The sequence below is a fragment of the Cervus canadensis genome, chromosome 1 (assembly GCF_019320065.1).
Source record: "Cervus canadensis isolate Bull #8, Minnesota chromosome 1, ASM1932006v1, whole genome shotgun sequence".
Classification (NCBI taxonomy): Eukaryota; Metazoa; Chordata; class Mammalia; order Artiodactyla; family Cervidae; genus Cervus; species Cervus canadensis.
The window spans coordinates 50915228-50938666 of NC_057386.1; the positions used below are offsets into that span (position 1 = coordinate 50915228).

General features: G+C 44.9%; 1 protein-coding gene across 3 annotated transcripts; it reads left to right on the forward strand.

Annotated features, from left to right (window-relative positions):
• Positions 1-10849: 10849 nt before the first annotated feature.
• Positions 10850-22479, forward strand: MKS1 (MKS transition zone complex subunit 1). 3 transcript variants are annotated; one of them, XM_043483136.1, is made up of 18 exons: positions 10850-10990; positions 11409-11518; positions 12749-12819; positions 13259-13414; positions 14463-14560; positions 14760-14888; positions 15144-15248; positions 15452-15560; positions 16090-16146; positions 17365-17407; positions 17667-17732; positions 19528-19598; positions 19880-19949; positions 20045-20152; positions 20828-20961; positions 21448-21530; positions 21616-21713; positions 21831-22479. In XM_043483136.1, exons 1-18 carry the CDS (start codon positions 10911-10913, stop codon positions 21920-21922), a joined length of 1680 nt encoding a protein of 559 aa, XP_043339071.1. In that variant the 5' UTR covers positions 10850-10910; the 3' UTR covers positions 21923-22479. The 3 variants fall into 3 exon arrangements, with proteins under 3 accessions (XP_043339071.1, XP_043339079.1, XP_043339089.1); XM_043483144.1 differs by lacking the exon at positions 11409-11518 and having other exon boundaries at positions 10902-10990; XM_043483154.1 differs by having other exon boundaries at positions 10952-10990; positions 11409-12819; positions 14711-14888.
• Positions 22480-23439: the final 960 nt, after the last annotated feature.

Genomic DNA, 23439 nt, shown 5'->3' on the forward strand with positions numbered 1-23439 from the left:
AAATTTAGAGAAGAGCTAACACCTACCTTACTCAAACTCTTCCAGAAAATTGCAGAAGAAGGTAAACTTCCAAACTCATTCTATGAGGCCACCATCACCCTAATTCCAAAACCTGACAAAGATGCCACAAAAAAAGAAAACTACAGGCCAATATCCCTGATGAACATAGATGCAAAAATCCTTAACAAAATTCTAGCAAACAGAATCCAACAACATATTAAAAAAATCGTACACCACGACCAAGTGGGCTTTATCCCAGGAATGCAAGCATTCTTTAATATCTGCAAATCAATCAATGTAATACACCACATTAACAAATTGAAAGATAAAAATCATATGATTATCTCAATAGATGCAGAGAAAGCCTTTGACAAAATTCAACACTCATTTATGATTAAAACTCTCCAAAAAGCAGGAATAGAAGGAACATACCTCAACATAATAAAAGCTATATATGACAAACCCACAGCAAGCATCACCCTTCAATGGTGAAAAATTGAAAGCATTTCCCTTAAAGTCAGGAACAAGACAAGGGTGCCCACTCTCACCACTACTATTCAACATAGTTTTGGAAGTTTTGGCCACAGCAATCAGAGCAGAAAAAGAAGTAAAAGGAATCCAGATAGGAAAAGAAGAAGTGAAACTCTTGCTGTTTGCAGATGACATGATCCTCTACATAGGAAACCCTAAAGACTCTACCAGAAAATTACTAGAGCTAATCAACGAATATGGTAAAGTTGCAGCATATAAAATTAACACACAGAAATCCCTTGCATTCTTATACACTAACAATGAGAAAACAGAAAGAGAAATTAAGGAAACCATACCATTCACCAGTGCAACAAAAAGAATAAAATACTTAGGAGTATATCTACCTAAAGAAACAAAAGACCTATACATAGAAAACTATAAAACACTGATGAAAGAAATCAAAGAGGACACAAACAGATGGAGAAACATACCGTGTTCATGGATTGGAAGAATCAATATTGTCAAAATGGCTATACTACCCAAAGCAATCTATAGATTCAATGCAATCCCTATCAAGCTACCAACGGTATTTGTCACAGAGCTAGAACAAATAATATCACAATTTGTATGGAAATACAAAAAACCTCGAATAGCCAAAGTAATCTTGAGAAAGAAGAATGGAACTGGAGGAATCAACCTGCCTGACTTCAGGCTCTACTACAAAGCCACAGTCATCAAGAGAGTATGGTACTGGCACAAAGACAGAAATATAGATCAATGGAACAGAAGAGAAAGCCCAGAGATAAATCCACGCACCTATGGACACCTTATCTTCGACAAAGGAGGCAAGGATATACAATGGAAAAAAGACAACCTCTTTAACAAGTGGTGCTGGGAAAACTGGTCAACCACTTGTAAAAGAATGAAACTAGAACACTTTCTAACACCATTCACAAAAATAAACTCAAAATGGATTAAAGATCTAAATGTAAGACCAGAAACTATAAAACTCCTAGAGGAGAACATAGGCAAAACACTCTCCAACATAAATCACAGCAGGATCTTCTATGACCCACCTCCCAGAATCTTGGAAATAAAAGCAAAAATAAACAAATGGGACCTAATGAAACTTAAAAGCTTTTGCACAACAAAGGAAACTATAGGCAAGGTGAAAAGACAGCCCTCAGATTGGGAGAAAATAATAGCAAACGAAGCAACAGAAAAAGGATTAATCTCAAAAATATACAAGCAACTCCTGCAGCTCAATTCCAGAAAAATAAATGACCCAATCAAACAATGGGCCAAAGAACTAAACAGATATTTCTCCAAAGAAGACATACAGATGGCTAACAAACACATGAAAAGATGCTCAGCATCACTCATTATTAGAGAAATGCAAATCAAAACCACAATGAGGTACCATTACACGCCAGTCAGGATGGCTGCTATCCAAAAGTCTACAAGCAATAAATGCTGGAGAGGGTGTGGAGAAAAGGGAACACTCTTACACTGTTGGTGGGAATGTAAACTAGTACAGGCACTATGGAGAACAGTGTGGAGATTTCTTAAAAAACTGGAAATAGAACTGCCATATGACCCACTTTGGGCAATCCCACTTCTGGGCATACACCCCGAGGAAACCAGATCTGAAAGAGACACGTGCACCCCAATGTTCATTGCAGCACTGTTTATAATAGCCAGGACACGGAAGCAACCTAGATGCCCATCAGCAGATGGATGGATAAGGAAGCTGTGGTACATATACACCATGGAATATTACTCAGCCATTAAAAAGAATTCATTTGAATCAGTTCTAATGAGATGGATGAAACTGGAGCCCATTATACAGAGTGAAATAAGCCAGAAAGATAAAGACCATTACAGTATACTAACACATATATATGGAATTTAGAAAGATGGTAACGAAAACCCTATATGCAAAACAGAAAAAGAGACACAGATGTACAGAACAGTGTTTGGGACTCTGTGGGAGAAGGCAAGGGTGGGATGTTCTGAGAGAACAGCACTGAAACATGTATATTATCTAGGGTGAAACAGATCACCAGCCCAGGTGGGATGCATGAGACAAGTGCTCGGGCCTGGTGCATTGGGAAGACCCAGAGGGATCAGGTAGAGAGGGAGGTGGGAGCGGGGATGGCATGGGGAATACATGTAAATCCATGGCTGATTCATGTCAATGTATGACAAAAACCACTACAATATTATAAAGTAATTAGCCTCCAACTAATAAAGATAAATGAAACAAAAAAGATTTTTAAAGGAAAAAAAAAAAGAAAAAGCTTATGAAAAAATTTCAACATCCTTTTATGATAAAAACAATCTCAACAAAGTGGGTGCAGAAGGAACACACCTCAACATATAAAAGGTCATTTATGACAAACCTAGAAGCTAACATCATTTTCAATGATTGAAAATTGAAAGCTTTTCCTTTAAGATCAGGAACAAGACAAGTAAACCCATTCATGCTACTTTTATTCAATATAGTAGTGGAAGACCTAGCCACTGTAATTAGATAAGAAAAAGAAATAAGAGACTCCCAAATTAGAAAGGAAGAAATAAAACCATCACTATTTGTAGATGTCATGATATTACATAGAGAAAACCATAAAGCTTCTACCAAAAATATTAGAGCTAATAAATGAATTCAGTTAAGTTGCTGATAACAAATTGATATACAGAAACATTTTGTATTTCTATACACTTATAATGAACTATCAGAAGGAAAAACCAAGAAAACAATACCATTTACAATATCATAAAAAATAATAAATATCTAAAAGCAAATTTAACCAAGGGGATAAAAAAATCTGTACTCTGAAAACTATAAGACCTTGATGAAACCAAAGATGACACAAATAAACAGAGAGCTGTACCATAATCATGGATCAGAAAAATTAATATTGTTAAGTGGTCCATTCTACTCACGGCAATCTACGTATTCAATGCAAACCCTATCAATGTATCAATATCAATGACATTTTTCACAGAACTGGAACAAATAACTATAAATTCTGTGTGGAACTACAAAAGACCCTGAATAGCCCAAGCAATCTTGATAAAGAAGAATAAACTTTATCTTTTATACTCTCCTGGAAATACTCCCCTTGACTTCAAACTACCCTACAAAATTATAGTAATCAAAATAATATGGTATGGATTTACATAAGATGGTGGAGTAGAAGAATGTTCTCTCATCTCCTCCTGCGGGAGAATCAAAATTGCAACTAGCTGTTGAAAAACCATCAACAGGAGGATGCCGGAACCCACCAAAAAAAAGATACCCCACCATCTAAAGACAAAGAAGAGGCTGCAGCAAGATGGTAGGAGGAGTGCAATCATGATAAAATCAAATCCCAAACCTGCCGGCTGAGTGACAAACAAACTGGCGAACAATAACACCAAAGATGTTCTCCTACTGTTGTGAAGGTTCTGAGCTCCATGTTAGGCTTCTTAGCCTGGGGATCTGGCAAAGAGACTGGAAATCCCCAGGGAATCTGAACTTGAATGCCAGCGGGATTTGATTACAGGACTTCCACAGGACTGGGGGGAAAAGAGACTCCACTCTTGGAGGACACAAACAAAATTTGGCATTCATCAAGACCCAAGGGACAGGGACAATGATCCCACAGGAGACTGAACCAGACCCACCTGCAGGTGTTGGAAGGTCTCCTAGGGAAGGCATGGGTTGGCAGTGGCTCACCCCAGGAACCAGGGCATTGGTAGCAGCAGTCCTGAAAGCTGTTCCCTGGCTTAAGTCCTCTTGGAGGTCACCGTTAGCTCTACCGTAGAGCCTATAGACCCCAGGGCTGGGTCAGCTCAGGTCAAACAACTAACAGGGAGGGAGTGCAACACCACCCATCAGCAGATAATTAGATTAAAGAAGACAGAAAAAACACAGAAGGTGATTGCAGAGAAGAAAGCATTTAAGTGAGAAATTAGTATCTGATCTTATGTCCTAGATATGTCTCCTAGTTTATAGTCTATGGGAACTTGAATAGAATTTGTATCCTACTGTTGTGTGAAAATTGTATAAATCTTAGTCATGTCTTGTTCACTGTGTTTTTCAGGTCTACTGTATCCATCTACTTCTCTGTATATTCATTCTATTAATTTTTGATAGTTTGATATTGAAACTCCAACTAAAAATCTTAATTTATCTACTTAAAATAATTATACAGTGGAACTGTATGTAACCTTGTTCTGTATTTTTCAAGTCTTCTGCAAATGTGTTATCATATTTTCATAATTAAGAAATGCTATTACAATTCACAAAACTCCCTTGAGATTCTGTAATTCTCAAGAAATGAATCATTTTAATTCATACTATAAAAAAGCTATTTATAAATAGCATTATTCTACTACTTCTAGTTTTAAATGCATCAAGCACTTCTAAATATCTAGAAAGTCTAGATATTCATATAAGAACTTAATTGGCCACTATGTACACAACACTGTTAAATAAAATGCACACATGTAACAATGGTAAAAAAAAAAAAATAGTACGGTATGGTACTGGCACAGACATACACACATAGATCAATGGAGCAGAGTAGAGAGCCCAGAAATAAACTCATGCACATATGATCAATTTATTGATGACAAAGGAGGCAAGAATATATATTGGGGAAAAGATAGTCTCTCTTTTGGAGAGAAAAATTGTTGGAAAAACTGAACAGCTACTGTAAAAGAATGAAACCAGACCATTTTCTCACCTGTATACAAAATATAAGCTGTATACAAAATAAGCTCAAAATAGATGGATTAAAGACATAAACATCAGACCTGAAACCATAAAACTTCCAGAAGAAAAATCACTCTTTGACATTGATTTTAGCAATAATTTTTGGATCTTATTTCTCAGGGCTGAGCAACAAAAGCAAAAATAAATAAATAAATAAAAGAGATCATATCAAACTAAAAATCTTGTGCACAGTGAAGGAAATTGTGGACAAAATGAAAAGGAACATACTGAATGGGAGAATATATTTGCAACTGATAATGTCTAATAAGGAGTTAATGTTAAATATCCAAAGTATACAAAGAACTCATACAACTCATTATATAAAAATCTGATTTAAAAAGGACCTGAAACAGCAGTTTTCCAAAGAAAACATATAGTTGGCCAAGAGACATGAAAAGCTGCTAGCCATCAGGGAAATGCAAAACCACAGTGAGACATTACTTCACACCTTTCTGGTACACTGGGATGACCCTGAGGGATGGGATGGGAAGGGAGGTGGGAGGGGGGTTCAGGATGCGGAACACATGTACACCCATGGCTGATTCATGTCAATGTATGGCAAAAACCACTACAATATTGTAAATTAATTAGACTCCAATTTAAATAAATACATTAAAAATAAAGAATTATCAAAAAGAGAACAAATAACAAGTGTTGGTGAGGATGTAGTAAAAAGAGAACCCTCATAAACTCTTGGTAGGAATATAAATTGTTGTGGTCAGTGTGGAAAACAATATAGAGAGCCCTCAAAAAATTAAACCTACAACTACCATACTATCCAGAAATTCCACCCCTGGGTTTTTATCTGAAGAAAATAAAAACACTAATTCAAAAAGATGTATACCCACAGTGTTCACTGTTGCATTATTTATAATAGCCAAGATATGGGAGCAGCCTGATGTCCATCAGTAGATGAATAAATAGATGTGGCATATACACACAATGGATTATTACCCAGCCATAAGAAGAATGAAATCTTGCCATATGCGACAGCAGGCATGTACCAAAAGGGTATTATGCTAAGTGAAATAAGATAGAGAAAGACAAATACTGAATGTTCTCATTTATATCTGGAATCTAAAAAACAAAACAAACAAAAAAGTAGAATAAAACAGAAATAGACTTACAGATACAGAGGACAAACTTGGGGTTGCCAGAAGGGAGGAGGGTTCAGGGATGTGCAAAATGGGTGAAGGGAATTAAGAGGTACAAACTACCAGTTATAAAATAAATAAGTCACAGGGATAAATGTACAGCATAGGTAATATAGTCAATAACACTGCAATAACTTTGGTGCATAATCTATAAACATATTGAATTACTATGTTGTACACCTGAAATTAATACAATATTGTAAGTCAATCATACTTCAATTAAAAAAAAAGAGTGTTAATATCTCCAACTATAACTGGATTTGCCTATTTCCCCTTTCATGTCTGTCAATCTTTTGCTTCATGTATTTTGAAATTGTTAAGTGCATAAATGTTTAGTTTTCTTATGTTCTCTTGATGAATTGGTGCATTTATCATTACAAAATATACTTCCTTATTCCTGGTAATATCCCTTGTTTTGAAATCTACTTTGTCTGTTAATAAGATAGCCTTTCTAGTTTTCTTTGGATTAATGTTTGCTTGGTACATCTTTTTCCATCCTTTAACTTTAAAAAGCTAATTTTTTTCTTTTTCATTTCTTCTTTTGTTTTCATCCAGTTTTATTGAGATCTAACTGACATACAGCACTGTGTAAGTTTTAGGTGTACAGCATAATGATTTGATTTATAAACATCATGAAATGATTATCAGTAAGTTTAGCGAACATCCATAATCTCATACAAAATTACAGAATGCAAAAGTACATATACAAAATTAAAGAAATAGAAAAAATATTTTCCCTTGTGATGAGATTGCTTAGGATTTACCTTCTTAATAACTTTCTTATGTAATGTACAGCAATGTTAATTCTATTTATCATGTTGTACTTTATATACACATATTTTTCTTTTAACTGGAAGTTTGCACCTTTTAAGTGTCTGAATCCAATTTCCCCTCTCCCTACCCCCCACTTCTGATAAACACAAATCTGATCTCTTTTTCTATGAGTTTTTAAAATATAACTGAACTACAACACTGTATTAGTTTCTGTTATTCAACAGTGGTTTGATATTTCTATACATTTCAAAATGACCAACATGGTAAGTTTAGTTATGACTTCTCATCATACAATATTACATAATTATTGACTATATTCCCCACATTGTACATTTCATACTCATGGCTAGCTTACCTTGCCATTAGATGTTTCTATTTCTTAATCTGCTTCACCTATTTCTTTCCTCCCCTCTCCCTGCAACCTATTTGTTCTTTGTATCTATAATTCTGTTTCTATTTTTTTGTGTTTGTTTAGTTTTTAGACTCCACATATAAATGAAATGAAAGTATTTATCTTTCTCTGACCTTTTTTCACTCGGCATAATAACCTCACTCAGCATAATAGCCTCATAACCCTGTTGTCACAAATAGCAAGATTTCCTTATATTTTTTTAACTTTTAAATTATGAATGTCTTTATATTTAAAGTCAGCATCTCATGGACAGCATACGGTCAGATCTTGCTTTTTATCCAATCTGACAGTCTCTGCTTTATGGTATGTTTAAGGCCCTCACTTCCATCTTCAAAGTCAGAGAGAGAGGGAGAAAAGCAAGAGTCAAGTCTATTATTCCTCATAAGATTGTTCCATTTCAGAAGGATCTCTTCTCTGGACCAAGGTTAGTTCAAGGGACAGTTATTAGGCACAGAGCACAGACAGTGTGGGACACAGAAGAAGTTTGGGAGAACCATATGACATTCTTCCTCTTCTGTAAGAATAAGACCTAACTTTGTAATAAAGTATCAGCCAGAGAGGGGAAAGAGAGTGATTGGACTGTTATGATGTAGCTCAGATGTGACCAGTTTAAGAAAGAAAAAAATGGGCTTGGGAATGGGAGTAGTTGTAAGGAGACAGCCCACTTCATAGGAGAGCCCATAGGTTTGAGTCAAAACATCTTGAACATAAATCCAGGTTCTACATTTCCTGCTCGTGATTGAGAAATACTATTAATGTATTGGCTTATAAACATGTGAAAAGGAGGCTATTTTATCCTTCATGATTGTGCAATCATTTTTTAACCAAAAAAAAATTATCCAAATAATGGCACTAGTTTAGGGAGAACACACTAAATATCAACTCTGAATGTTCCTGACTAGGAGTAGCGGAGGAAGCATTGCTGGTGATGGTACAGGGGATTTTGCCCTTTATGTTATGTAATCCAAACTTTACATTTTTAACAAGATGTCAGTACATAAACGTAGTGGGGATCAGGCTCTTCTTGATATCAGGATACAAACTCCTTCCAGAATCTGACAAAAACCACGAACTCTTTCCAGAAAAATGGCCCACACAAAATTCAAGGAGGGCTTTTTGTTTGTTTGTTTGTTTAATTTGTCTGCATCAGGGCTTAGTTGCAGCAAGGTTGTTGCAGGCTTTGTTGCATCATGCAGGGTCTTGCGTTGTGGTGCACAGATTCTCTAGTCGTTGTGCGAAGGCTCAGTAGTTGTGGCGTGCCGTCTTAGTTGCCCTGTGACATGTGGGATCTTAGTTCCCACACCAAGGACCAAACCCGTGTACCCTGAATTGGAAGGTGGATTCTTAACCACTGGACCACCAGGGAAGTCCCTGGGGAGTTTTTTTTTTTAGTTGAAGTATAGTTGATTTGGGCTTCCCTGGTGGCTCAGATGGTAAAGAATCCACCTGCAATGCAGGAGAACTGGGTTCAATCCCTGGGTTGGGAAGATTCCCTGGAGGAGGGCCTGGCAACCCTCTCCAGTATTCTTGCCTATAGAATCCCCAAGGACAGAGGAGCATGGCGGGCTACAGTCCATGGGATCGCAAGGAGTCAGGCAGGACTGTGTGACTAAGCACAGCACAGTCATTTAGATCATTAGTTTCAGGTGTAAAACCTGAAACAGGGATTCAATAGTTCTATAGATTATATTCCATTTAAAGTTATTACAAAATAATAGCTATATTTCCCTGTGTTATAAAACATATCTCTGTTTCTTATTTATTTTATACACAATAGTTTGTATCTCCTAATCTCATACCCCTATCTTGCTGCTCTCCCTTCCCTCTACCCACTGGTAAGGGAATCAGTAGACCCCTTGAACTCTGCTCATGGATCCCAATTTTAAGAATCCTGATTTATATCAGTAAATAAAGGGAATAAAAATCTAGTTTACCTGTATAAAAGTAATTTATAGTTACTTAGACAAATCACTTATATTTGCATATCATGTGATACAGTACTTTGCTTATAATTGTCAGGTTGACTTCGCTCTAAGTTAGATTTGGTGTAAAACTAAACTGCTGGTTCAGGCTCCAACTTTATCATTTGTTGTTCATATGGCAAACTGTTGCCTATTCACAATTTTAAAAGAAAAAATTAGAGTGATCTTTTTCCTTAAGAACTGATATTCTGCCTCCACGGTTTCACCTGTTGAAACAATTATTACTATTTCCCAGGTTGGGAATTGTGTGCTCTTACAGAATAAATTGGTAGGTGAGAGGTTGTGAAGCAGAGTGGAAGGTGTTCAGGCTTCAAAAGACAGGCCTGGGCTGGAGTCTCAGCTTCTCTACCACTTACTCCAGTTCAGTCTTTAAGTTCTGGCCTTCAATAACTTCATTGGCTTTCTAGGAGGATTAGGGACAATATAAACAAGGAGCCCAGGCTGTATTAGATCTTACATAAATAGGGCTATTGTTATAGTGAGTCTTTAGTATTACACAAGAGCAGCTTTATTGCTGATGGCTGCCAATGCCATATAATCAAACTGGGTTCAGGGGACAAGAAGCAGCAAATGACAAAGGCTGATAACTGCTGCCATTCCCAAGGTGCTAGAGAGCCGGACTTGAGGTTACAGGTGTGTCCCAGCCCAATGAAGCACGTCTTCAGAATGGCATTTTATTGACTTTTCTCAAGGTCAGTGCGGTATCCAAGGTGGCTTACAAATCGGGAAATAACACAAGCAGGGGGAAAACCAGTGCAATAATGACATCTTTTCCTTCCTTACTGCTAGCTTCCTTGTTTCTTTTTTCTCTGGTTCAGTGAATGCCAACCGAAGGATTAATAAATCTTCTGACATTTTTGTTTGCTTCCAAGAAAATACTTTCATGTCTGGGTACTTTCATGTCTCCCGTCACTCCTCCGGGAAGAATGGGTGCATTCTGCGAGTCCCCGTCAACCGATTTTGAGGCCAAAGTGTCCCCGGATTCAGTGTGGTGGGAAAAATTGTAGCTGAGAACTCAGGACACTCGGATTTGGGGCCCACGACCATTTCTGTCTGAATCTACATAATGGGGGCCGATAGCGCGGCTTTAGTTTCCTCATTCGTCAAGCGCCTCCAGCCCGGCCTTGGGTGTGAGCGAGCTTTGTTTGCACTCAAGACCAGTGGCGACCCTGCAGGGCGACCCTGCAGGACCACCCAGCCGGCGTGGGCAGGGACTCAGCCAGCAGGGCCCGCAATGGGCGGGGCTTCTGCCGCGCCGCCTAGCGAACCGGGTTCCAGGCTAAAGACGGCGTCTCAGTTGCCAGGGGAACCGGGGCGGTGCGCTTTCCGGCGCAGTCGTGCGCGGCGCAGCTGTCATGGCGGAGGCCATCTGGAGCACTGACACAGGAGAGGCCGTGTACCGCTCCCGGGACCCCGTGCGCAACCTCCGCCTCCGGTAGTCGCATCACCCCAGAGCCCCGTGCTTTTATGCTCTCAGATAATTGGAGCCTGAATTACACTTTTCCTTTGCTGGGGCCCTCACTTCCGTTTGCAGTCCTGACCACTGTCACCCCGGTCTCCTCGCGTCTCCCTCACTACCCGGAACCATCTTCACTCGCAGCTTCCAGACTCACCCTTTCAGGACCCTATGCCTCCCAAATTCCTCAGAGCCCTGTGTCTCCCTCCAGTACACTCTCGCATCCTCTCCTTCCTGGGGCCGCGTGCCCCCCTCCCCTCCCTTCTGTTGCCTGCACCCCGCCACATCTCTTGGTAGCCATAATCTCTTCTGTGTTTTGTTTCCCCATCCTTGCTCTGCGTTCGTCTCCTGCTTCTGTGTCTTGTAACAGTATTTTGGGCTTCTTTTTTCCTGGCAGAGTCCACCTGCAAAGAATCACATCAAGCAACTACCACCATTGCCAGCCTGCTGCCCAACTGGGGAAGGATCTCATAGACTTGGCCACTTTTAGGCCTCACCCAACGGCCAGTGGGTGTATAGTGGTGATGGGGCCCCTTGGGGGTCTGGGGAAGGGCCTAGGGCGGAGGTTACCTCTTACGACAGAGTAGACCCAGGTCTATAGTCTGAGAAAAGGTATAGAGAGGTTGGGTTTCTTGTCCAAGGTCACTGGGCTGCTAACTGTTGAAGTCAGAATTTGATCCCAAGCAATTTTAACTACTGCATTATGTTGTGTGAAAAGTGGATAAGACGAGATTCCTATCATCAAGAAGCTGATCTGAACTGTGGTCAAACGTAGTGAAATAGCGAATACCGTGCTTTAGGTATATTATAAATTTACCTCTAAACCCAAATGCCATTTGTGGCATTTATTTTTTTTTCTAAGAGAAAATATCACTCCAAGCTTGAAACTTACGATATAAACACTTTTTAAAAGCAAGTTAAACATTTGGGTCTGCTTGGAAAATGCACTTTTATTTTTTTTTACCTTGCTGTGTGGCATGTGGGATCTTAGTTTTCCCTGTAGGGATGGAACCCATGCCCCCTGCAGTGCAACCAGGGGACTACCAAGGAAGTCCCAGAAAATGTACATGTTAGTATTATCTGTGTTCTAGCCTTTTTCCTTCTCTGAGAAGCCAGAAAAGTGAGAAAGAGAAGACAGTGTGTTTGTGTTAGGTCACTAGTCTCTTTGCTTTTGTTGTTTCTGTTCAGAAATATTCCTGGGCAAAAGTGTGAGCTGGTGGGTTTTGAAGCATATACCTTTGGAAAAGGCATACTCATATAGGAGTCTACATATTAGATTTAGTTCTTTAAAAAAATCACTTATATGTCTTTCCTTTTCTCTCTTAACACTTGATCTTTTAAGGTTACAGTGTTTGTGATTCTAGGTTTATGGCTTCAGAAATAGTGAAGATAAAAATGCCATGGTTCCTATCTAGCAAATGTAGACAATTGGGATTGAGAAAGAGCTGTTCAGCCTGTATCTAAATTTCAGCTCTTGACTCTGAATTAGATTAAATAATTCCTGGAGGACATGATTTCTTTTATTAAAGTTAGAGGGGTGATTAAAACTTCTTGGCTCTTAATCTTGGCTTCTGCACATATCTACTGCCTCTCTAGAGTGAGTACTTCATAAAATCAGTGAACTCCAACTGGTTTTGTGGCAAATATAAGACCACAGACTTTGGTTATAACCAACCAGAGAGCAAGAAGTGGTGTTAGTTGGGCTCAAACATTTGACTCACTCTGTTTTCTTTGGAGGTGGACACCGCCCAGAGGAAGAAGAAGAAGAGGAGGTTGTGATTGGGTGGCAAGAGAAGCTCTTCAGCCAGGTGGGCTAGTGTCCCTTGTCTGCTGGGTCTGCCTGCACTTGGCCCACGTCCTCCTGCCTGGTCGCAGGGAAAGGTTCTTGATACATAGCGCCAAACTGATTTCCAGAAAGGTTACAACAATTTATACTTCCCACTGCTGTGTTTACAGGATCGGTGTAATGTAGTACCTTCCACTAGCCAGTGTTATGATCTTGAGTAACACGCTTTTCACCTCTGGGCCGCATACCAAAACAGCAGAATTCCTGTCTTGGTATGTCAGTTCCATAACAGCAGAATTGAATTAGACTATCGGTCTGGTTCCTTGTAGCTCTAACCTTCGTTGGCTTTTCTGTCCTCCATCAGTTTAGATAAAACATCCTGACAAATGATATTTGACCAAACAGTTGTAGCGACCAAATTAAAATACTCTCAGTGGAACTCTGTTTCTTTGTGACCTCAGTTTGAAGTAGATCTGTACCAAAATGAAGCAGCCTGTCAGAGCCCTTTGGATCATCAGTACCGTCAAGAGATTCTGAAGCTGGAAGATTCAGGCGGCAGGAAGAACCAACGGATCTTTACCTACACTGACTCTGATAGATACACCAATTTGGAGGAGGTATCATTCTTTCCCAAGTAGACAGACTCAGGTAGACTTAGCCAAGCTCTGTAGTTCCCTTCATCTTTGTTTCCCCTGGCTTTCTGGCTCGTGTTTTAACTCAGAAGCCTGTTAAGTGAGCCTGTCTAGGAATTTCAGTGTGTTCCCGGCAGCCAGGCTGGAGTAGGTAGGTGGGCACAGTCTGTGGGTGTTGTGGCTGCTGCTCCCTGCCCCCCTGCTGGAGGGACTGGGGGAGCCGGCAGTGTCTCTAATGCTAGGCTTGCAGACTACACACTGCGGGGAGCAGCTACAAGCTTGATTTCCCCCATGCGTCATGAGATCAACAGGTAGATGGAGTCTAGAACCTCTAGATTAAGTTCATCATGGGATTCAGCCAAAACTGAACATACGGATTTGAAGAGGAATTCAGTACTGTATGGGGAATGGCTTATGTCCTCAGTTTGCTGAGGACAGCATACCCTTGTGGCCTCGTTTTAGATTTTCTTCAGTCACTATATGATATGTTCTATCTTCTCAGTGAGATTATAAATTCCTTGAAGGAGGGGAGAGCCTATATTTTCTGATTTTTGTCTGTGACCCTGTAGATATCTAAGCCAGGTGTTAAGTGAATGTTTTTGAAAGTTGTGGGTTGGAAGCATGTAAAATTTAGGTTGTCTGTTTTGGTAAAGAAAGGAAAATTACAGTTAGTGTTCAGTTACCTGTGGGAGGGTTTTCCACAGAATTCTTGTGTTACATTCGGCATCTTCCAACCACCTAGTGATGTCAGCATCTACCGGGTCGACTCACCCAACTCTGTTGGTACGGGCTTACAGACTGCAGACTCATTTCTCAAGAGTAATGTGCTGCTACAACCTTAGGGCAGATCAGGGCTTGGTCTGGCTCTTCTCTGAGCTGTTTGTGTCACTGCGCCCTCCATCAGCGTGTGCTGTTGTGAGGTGGCTGTGCTCTTAAGGTCCTGTGAGGTTTCAGAAGGAAGATTTCCCTCCAGGTGCGTGGTCCCACGTGGCCCTGAGCAGCTGGCTTATACCAAGCTGCTCTGTTTTCCCAGCACTGTCAGAAAATGACCACCGCAGCCAGCGAAATGCCATCCTTCTTGGTCGAGCGAATGGCAAATGTCAGGCGGCGACGGCAGGACAAGCGAGGGATGTGAGTGCAAGCATGGATGGGGCTGGGGAGGTCCCTGTGCTCCTTTTGTGCCTGTGTTCTCCGTGAGTTCACCGATGTGTGTGTCCCACTCTGCAGTGGAGTGCTCCCCTGTACTCCTCCTGGGTGTGCCCCCTTGCGTTCTTCCTTCAGGCTCTTCAGGGGGTGCCAGGGAAGTGAGCCTTCCTGTGGTGTCTCCCAGGGAGGGTGGCATTCTTAAGTCACGAGTCGTCACCTGGGAGCCCTCAGAAGAATTCATCAGAAACAACCATGTCATCAACACCCCTCTTCAGACCATGTACATCATGGCAGACCTGGGGCCCTATGGAAAGTGAGTGAAGCTTCTCACTGCCCAACTCAGACCTTCATCCTCTTCTGTCACTAACCATCATCCTCCCGTTACGGTCATCCCAGGTATATGGGAGGGAGGGATTTTGTTTCCTGCTTTTTCTTGGGAAGGAAATGTTTTACTCTGACTTCTCACTGCAGCCTCTGTCTTCTCCCCTGATGTGGACTGAATACCTCTTCCTCTTTCCCAGAAATGGGGCTGGCAATCTTGAACTCTGGTGTTACCCCTGGTTTCTAGGCTTGGCTATAAGAAGCATGAACATGTCCTCTGTACTCTGAAGGTGGACAGCAATGGAGTGATCACAGTAAAACCTGACTTCACTGGCTCCAAAGGGCCCTACAGGTGAGAAGAGGAAGAAAGAGACGGTGGAGACTAGCATTCCTTTCCCTGGCTTCACTTCTTGCCTCAAGTTGAGGAAGTTCTCAGAAAGCCTTTCGTCTCTCCTAACATTTAAATTCCCAGCTGACAGTTTGTCCCTGGATTGGGCCTGGAGGGCCTCGTCTCCTGTTTTCCCAGTTAGTCCCTTTGTGACTTTGACCTTACAGAATCGAGACAGAGGGGGAGAAGCAAGAGCTGTGGAAGTATACGATTGACAATGTGTCTTCCCTCGCCCAGCCTGAGGAGGAGGAGCGGGAACAGCGCGTCTTCAAGGACGTGAGTGCTGATTCATCCAAGAACCAGAGAGCTGGGAGCTGAGGCCGCGCCTGAGGGTGGGTCAGCAGTGGCCGGGTCTTGCTCTTGATGGCCTCTCCTGATTTGGGAAGCCCTTCTAACCTATCAGACACGAGGCTTTGAGCCTGTTACAAGATCATTATGCTAATGACGATCTATCTGAGCATGGCCTGTGCTCTGTGCTAGGGCCTTCACATACCTAATTTCATTTTGACTGTGCCACAACCCTTCGAGGGAATGCTTATTTTATGACCATTTTATAAATGAGGCAGTGGAGATCAAGAAGCTGAGCAGTCTGCTCAAGGCTGCAGCAGTGTGGGAGCTGGGTGGGTCCCAGGCTAGTAGACCCCAGGGCCTCTGTGCTTCATTGTCGGATGTCTGGCAGGAATGCTTAGGCACCCAGCTGTCTGTGGCGTTTCCCATTCCTGCTGCGTTTCTCCCTCCCGTTCAGATCTGAACCCTGGTCTGGCTGGGACTGCATCTTGAGGCTTGGTGTGGTTTGTTTCCTCAGCTCTATGGCCGGCACAAGGAGTATCTCAACAGCCTCGTGGGCACTGACTTTGAGATGGTGAGTAGCCCAGCTTCCTGCACCACCATAAGCTGGGTTTCTGTAGCCAGAGCGCTCTGACTCTAGCTGAGTGATGGTCCTCTCTTCAAGGTCCCCAAGACACACTCTTCAGTGTAAGAAGAAACTAGAAAATAACATACAGAGTATAGTCCTTGCTGTGTTTTTGAAGCATTGCATGTTGATATAGAACTGTTGATGCATAGGAAGAGGTCTCAGAGGGCACACGCCTTCTGGGGGCTTTCTCTGGGAAGGGGGTGGAGTTGGAAGACAGTAGGTGGCTATTGAGGGGTGAGAGGGATATGTCAGGAATGTTTCCTTTTTATTCTCTAAACTTAGGTAGTTTTGAATTTTTATCAGTGGTGGTGCATTCATGTATTACTTTATAATTTATTTTATTATTGCTGTTCAGTCGCTCAATCATGTCCAACTCTTGGAGATCCCATGGACTGCAGCATGCCAGGCTTCCCTGTCCTCCACTATCTCCCGGAGTTTGCTCAAACTCATGTCCACTATGCTATCGAACCATTAATTTTTTTTATAAATAAGTATAAAGATGAAAAATGTCTTCCTTACTCTTAATGTAGATATTTTTCCTTCATGCCCCATAAAGGAGGGAGGTGTCTCATTTCTGTTCGTCAGATAGTTTGGCTTTTAAGACAGAACAGTTTGAGTCCATAATCCTGTGGTCCTGTTCTTATCTTCTCTTATTCCAGGAGTTCCATTTCTAGATCTGGAAACAAAGATAGAGTTACTTGGTGGTCTCCCTCTCTGTCTGTAAAAAATTAGCTCTCACTATTTTTATATTGTATTAGCAACAGATGTTCAGTGTTAAAAAGTTAGATAAGATAGAGACACAAATAATTTTAAAAGGAAACTGCCTAGTTTCTTGACCTCAGCCCTCCAGAGGGAGCAGGGTTCTCCAGCCTCTTGCTGTAGGGCAGTGGGCAGCTCTGGATGCTTCTCTTGGCCATTCTCATAAGTTCCCCACACTCCATTGCCCTCTCCACCATTTAAATTAGGTGCTTTCCCCCTACGTTACATTTGAGAAATGAAGGAAACATATCTGTGGAGAAATGGCAGATGGGGAGGAAGCGTGGGTAGTTACACGCCAGAATTGGACGTCTCATGTCAGGTCCTCTGGGGGTTTATGGACAGGCTGGAGGAGAGGCGTCGCTTCCCTCAAACCTCCTGAGCTGTTCTCACTTCTCTCTACCCCAGACCGTACCAGGTGCCCTCCGGCTCTTCGTGAATGGAGAGGTGGGTAAGTGTCTCACCAGACAGAGGTCCCCTGAGGCTTGGCAAGTGCCAGAGAGAGCACTGTGGAATAGTCCTCCCCACCCCAGCAGTGGCCTTGGGTTGTCCACAGCGCTCGGGAGACTCAGGCTTGAGTCTTTCCTGGAAACACAGAGAGTTCCTGGCCCTCAGGGGACTTGCTTCCCCAAGCGGGTAGGCCCTGCAGGACTGGGTCAGGTGTTAGGGGTGATAGGGCAATAAATTGAAACCATTTCCTGTTTTCTTAGTTTCAGCCCAGGGCTATGAGTATGACAACCTGTACGTCCACTTCTTTGTGGAATTGCCAACTTCTAGTAAGTAGTATTCACAAGTCTCTCTTTTTACCCCTTCTGACAGTTTTCCAGAGGCATTCAGTCAGGTGTCCTTCCCCACTCTTCCACTGAAATTGTTATTGTTCTTTTCAAGGTCCTAGGTCACTTCCAAGATGTGAAATCCTGTGGGGACGTGTCTGCCTTCGCCCTCCTTGGTCTGTCAGTTGCTATAGCTCACTTTCCTCACTGACCCTCTCCTCTTGCCTTCTGGCTCCGTGCTCCTGTCTGCTCTCTCGCTGGTGGCTCGGCAGCCTCCTTGGCTGTTTCCTCATCTTCTGTTGACCTAAAACTATTAGAGTATCCAAGGCCGGGCCTGACCTTCTTTCACTGTCTCTCCACAGTCTTTCTAGGTGGCCTCATCCTTCCTGTGGCTTCAGTTCTGTGTGTGTGTCTCAGACTCCCAGACTTCTATCTCTAGTATTAGCCTCTCCCTGAATTCCAGACTCATGCCCACTTACCTGTTTGTTGTTTCTGTTAACGTGACTGAAAGCATCCTTGATTCCTCCTCTTGCTGCACACCTTCCCTTATGGTCTTCTCCATCTTAGCAGAACCACAATGTCATCTCCTTGGTTTCTAATACCAGGAATATAAGAGGCATCCTTAATTCCCCACTTTCTCTAGCTCCCTACCACCATTCATGCCATCAGCAATTCCTGTCAGGTCTGTTTCCCAAAGATGTCCTGAATTACCTGTTCTCTTGAGGACCCTGGACCAAACCACCATCATCTCTTACTTAGGCCAAAGCATTAAGTGTCTAATTTATCCCCTTGCTTCCTGTCTTGCTCTTAATGTTTTTTTCTTTTTCATTTTTTAAATACTTTTTATTTATGTGTGTGTTTTTAGCTGTACTCAGTCTTGTTTGCAGCGGGAGCTCCTCTGTAGTTGCTGTGCTCAGGCCTCTCACGGCAGCGCCTTCTGTTGTTGCAGAGCATGAGCTGTCAGGCGCTGAGGCTTCAGTAGCTGCGGCTCCCGGGCTTTGGAACACAGGCGCAGTAGTTATGGTGCACCGGCTGAGTTTTTCCTCGGCCTGTGTGAATCTTCCCGGACCAGGGACCGAACCTGTGTCTCCTGCATTGGCAGGTGGATTCTTTACCATTGAGCCACCAGTGAAGCTCCCTCTTATGTTTCATTTGCCATACACACCACAGCCTAACCGAGCCTTTAAAATGTAAACCAGCTGTGTCTCTCTTCAACTTAAAGCCCCCATGGCTTCCCTTCCCACTTTGAGCAAAGTCCAGACCCCATTCCCTGAAAGAGCTGGCCCCGGCCTATCTCTCCCTTATAACATTCCAGTCCTGCTTCCTGTTCCTCAACAGGCCAAGTTCATTCCCACTCTAGTGCCTTTTCGGGACCATTTCCTGTCGGAAACCTTTTGTATCCTGTCTTTGCACGACTGGTTCTGCTTCAGTTTAGGTCTCAGCCTAAGTGTCACCTCCGAGTGTCCCTCAGCATCCCTCAATGAGCCTCCAGGCCTCTCAGTCTCTTCACCCTGTTTTATATTTAGCTTTTATCACTCCCTGATGGTCTGTTGTTGGTTGGTTGGCTTTCTGTGCCCCCTCCCACCCCCAGCTAGAAGGTCAACCCCATGAGAGACAGGAAGCTTTTCTGTCCGGTCACTGAAATGTCCCCAGGGACACACACAATGGACCCAGTGAACGTGACGTGAGTGACTGATCACGTGCATGAGTGACTGAATGCGGAAAGGAGCTTTGTGTTTCTCCCAACTGCTCGCCTTCCTCCCAGGTTGACTTACTCTATGTGGTCTTTGGCTTTTAGACTGGTCAAGCCCAGCATTCCAGCAGCTCTCAGGAATAACACAGACCTGTGCCACCAAGTCCTGGGGGATGGTATGGCAACAAGAGGGGCACCTGGAGGGAATAGGGCTGCTCCCGGCATGACATCCAAAGATGATCAGGCTGGCAGCCAGGGGAGGACGCCAGAGCTGGGTCTGGTGCTTTGCTGTGGGCCCTACAGGGCCGCCTGGCCCCAGGGTTCTCTGCCTTTTTGAGAATGGCAGCAACTTGCGTCTGGGGGTCCCTTCCCCTCTTAGCCTCTTATTTCCTGTGTGGAGTGATGGTTTTTACTTTTCCGTTGGGACCGAGTATAAAACAACAGTCCTCCTTTTTAGGATAACGTGGCCTACTTCTCCTACCCTTTCACGTTTGAGGCCTCCTTCCTCCACGAGGACGAATCTGTCGGTGAGTGGCCGGGCCGGTCCCCGGCCTTGGGGCTCCTCAGACGCGCCCTCTCCTGTGGGGGCCTCCCGGGACCTGGCCGCTTCTCCCCTCCACAGGTGCGCTCCCAGAGTGGCCCGTGCTCTACTGTGAGGTCCTCTCGCTGGACTTCTGGCAGCGGTACCGCGTGGAAGGCTACGGGGCTGTGGTGCTGCCCGCCACCCCAGGTGACCTCTCGTCCCTGCCCTGCACGCGGCCCTCCTGCCCCCACTCCTAGACGCAAGGCTGATGCTTCAGAGGACTTGACTGCATCCTGGGAGAAGCGGGGGTGACGGGGAACTAGATGCACATAACTTGCGAGATTCTGTGCTCCTTTTGAGGGCATTTTCCGTCTCTGTTAGAGACAGCTGAGGAGCTCTGGGCTCTGATCCTGGCTCCTCTGATTGGACCTGCAGCCTTGGGGGAGCAGCCTGTGTCCAGATGGGCTCTGAACAGACGTGTACTGAGCGGGTCCCTGTTCCTTTTGAAATAATAGCCATTGTCTTCTGCTGCCTGTGTCTGCTGCCTGTGCAGCAGGCAGTGTGCTGAGTACTTCTCGTTTAATTCTCCCCACCACTCTCTGAGGCATAGGTGTTGGTATTATTTCCGTTTTACTAGACGAGGAGAATGGGGTTCAGAGAGGCTGAGAAACTTGCCCCGGCAGGAGCTGGCAGAGCTAAGATCTGAGCTTTTGTCTGGTTGATGCCCACGTGGTTCCCCTAAACCTCTGTGGTGACCTTCAGCAGCAGTCAGGCTGTCCCCAGAGCAGGTGTCTCAGTGTTGGCGAGTCCCGGGTCACTGCTGGGGAGCCCGCGAGGGACCGCAGGCCCTCCCTAGCCCTGGCTGCATCCTCTTTTGCCCAGGCTCTCACACCCTGACGGTCTCCACCTGGAGGCCCCTGGAGCTCAGCCCAGTGGCTGAACTGCGGAGGTTTTTCATTGGTGGCTCTCTGGAACTGGAGGACCTCTCCTACGTGTGGATACCAGGAACCTTCAAGGTGACTTTTGTTTCTGGGTAGATTTCACCCTGGGAAGTTATGTCCCTGTCTTCTGGGAAAGGCGCAGTCTGGGTTAAGGCCCCTTACTCATTCATTGCTTCATCAGTTCTTAGTCTCTTCTTTCTGTGGCTCCAGTGGGAAATCTCAGCCACATCTTGAAGCACATAAAGATGTCACTGCGCTCCTAGGAGAGCCCTGAGAAGTAGGACACTTAGGGATTCCCCCTGGTCCCCATCAGAGTAACCACCCTCTCCCCATAGCCCATCCCTGAGACCTCAGGAAGCAGAGGGTCAGCTGGCTTCTTAGAAGACTGCTAATTCTCAAACGAGGCTGGACTGTTCCCTGATTGACATTCGGGAGGTGATGGCATTTGGGTGTTGGGATGAAGTTTCCCCAACAGACCTGTTCTCCCCAAATGGGAGTGAGGCCAGCATGGTGCCTGGGGTCTAGAAACCAACCAAGACCTGAGACTAACCGGATCCACAGGGGGAGCGTCTGAGCCGCTTCGGACTCCGCACCGAGACCACAGGCAGTGTCACCTTCCGCCTGCACTGTCTGCAGCAGTCCCGGTGAGTGGCCCTGGCCCTCTGCCTCAGGGCTCCTGATCCCCAGGGCTGCGGAGCAGCCGTGGTCAGGTGGCCGGCTCCCCCACAGGGCCTTCATGGAGTCAAGTTCCCTCCGGAAGAGGATGCGGAGTGTGTTGGACCGTCTGGAGGGATTCAGCCAGCAGAGTTCCATTCATAATGTTCTGGGTAGGCTTCCCCCTCCACCCAGGTCCAGCCACTACCCCGCCCCCCACCCCCGACATCCACGTGGGCCCCATTGCCCCCACACCATGGTCCTGACTCCTGTGTCTGCTTCCCTCACAGAGGCCTTCCGGCGAGCCCGGCGCCGTATGCAGGAGGCCCGAGAAAGCCTTCCCCAGGACCTTGTGAGCCCCTCGGAAACCTCAGTCTCCTAGCTTGCTGCAGCCCTGGCCTCTGCGATGAGTGATACCCACTACGGCCCGGGCCCTGCCACCTCTTCATCTTTCTGGTTAGAGACCCCGCTGACCTGCTGAGAACCAGAGGAGCTGAGAATCCTGACCCCCCCACCTCCTCTTCAGCTGCCAAATGGCAACAAAGCCAGAGACCCTGTGGCCCACAGGTGGTCCCCTCTTGATATGTCAGCCCCTGCACACGTCCCTTACAAGAGGACAGGTGTTTCGGTGTTGAGACCCGTTTGGGGGTACGGCCAGAGTTACTTCTGTCCTTGGCACCGCCTGCTCTCCAGCCTGTCTCTGGGTCTCGGGGGCAGAGCGCAGCGGTCTGTCCTGCTCTGCACCTGCTGCACACTTGGGGCCTGAGAGAGAAGGCAGCCGAGGGAGCTCTTCCATTCCCAGCCCGGGAGCCCAGCCTCCTCTTTCCGCCGGGGGCTGGCTGCCAGCGTAAATGAAGGCTGAAGGCAATGTCCAGTCCTTTATGCTAGCTGGCTAGTAGCTTTTGTTGTGTTTTTTGTGCATAAAAAGATTTTCTACCATCTGACGTTCTCTCGGCTTGCTTTCTCCTCAAGCCTCTGGCATGGCCAAGGTATTCTCCTTAACGTCATGGCTCCTAACACTGCCACCCTTCCCTGCTTTTTCCTGCTCCAGAGTTTCTTTGGATTCTCCAAACTCAGCCCCCAGGAGAGTCTTCAAGGTTAGTGCCGGCTGTGTCTTAGCAGCATTCCTCTGAAACATCCGGAGTGAAGTGCACGACAGGTCCCACGCCTCCCCATCCCCAGCTCAAAGCAGAAACAGCTTCTGCCCTCAGCGGTGCTTTCTTGGTAGAAGCAGTGAGTGCTGCCCACCCTGCAGGCTCCAGAGGAAACCGTGGGGTGGCTGGAGGCTGGGACTCTGGCCTCCCAGTTCTAGGCAGGGGTCAGGAACAGGCTGGGAAATGGATGAAAGCGGCTGGAAACCCTCCTTGCCTGGGCCTTCCAGAACCCCTTGCTTGGCTCTCGAGTCCTTGTATGTGGCGCTGATGTGTGACCTGACACATGAGAGGGTTGCCTGGCAGAAGGCTCATTGCTGCCGGGAGCCCCAGCCGTCACTCCAAGCCGGAGAACCAGCCATAGCTGGCAAAAGCATGAGCAGGAAACGGTTGCTCCACGGGAGAAGGTAGCCTTGTGGTCTTCCCAGGTTTCCTCGTCTCCAAGGTCAGAGGCCTGGGACGGACTCGTGAGGAAGAAGCACAAGTGGACAAGTGAGGGACTTGCTGGATGGCCAAAAGCAGAACTCTTGTAGGGTGTTGATGACTCAGCTGAGGCTAGGTGGATACTTCCTAATTGCCCCCCAAAGCCCTGGGCCCTGGGAGTAACTGTCAACCCAGAGGCTAGTATACTGGGGAGACACTGGGAAAGCATGTCCTGTCCCTAGAGGCAAGTTCTGTGTTGCTGCTTAGAGGCCTGAAAGGACTGAGCTGTCCTGCCCAGGGACGGATGAGAAGGCCTGAGCCAGCC

Coding starts and splice junctions, on each gene's coding strand:
- MKS1 (XM_043483136.1), top strand. CDS start 10,911: ATGGCGGAGGCCATCTGGAGCACTGACACAGGAGAGGCCGTGTACCGC. Junction 11,519..12,748: donor TAGGCCTCACCCAACGGCCA/GTGGGTGTATAG, acceptor TTTTCTTTGGAG/GTGGACACCGCCCAGAGGAA. Junction 19,950..20,044: donor CCACGAGGACGAATCTGTCG/GTGAGTGGCCGG, acceptor TCCCCTCCACAG/GTGCGCTCCCAGAGTGGCCC.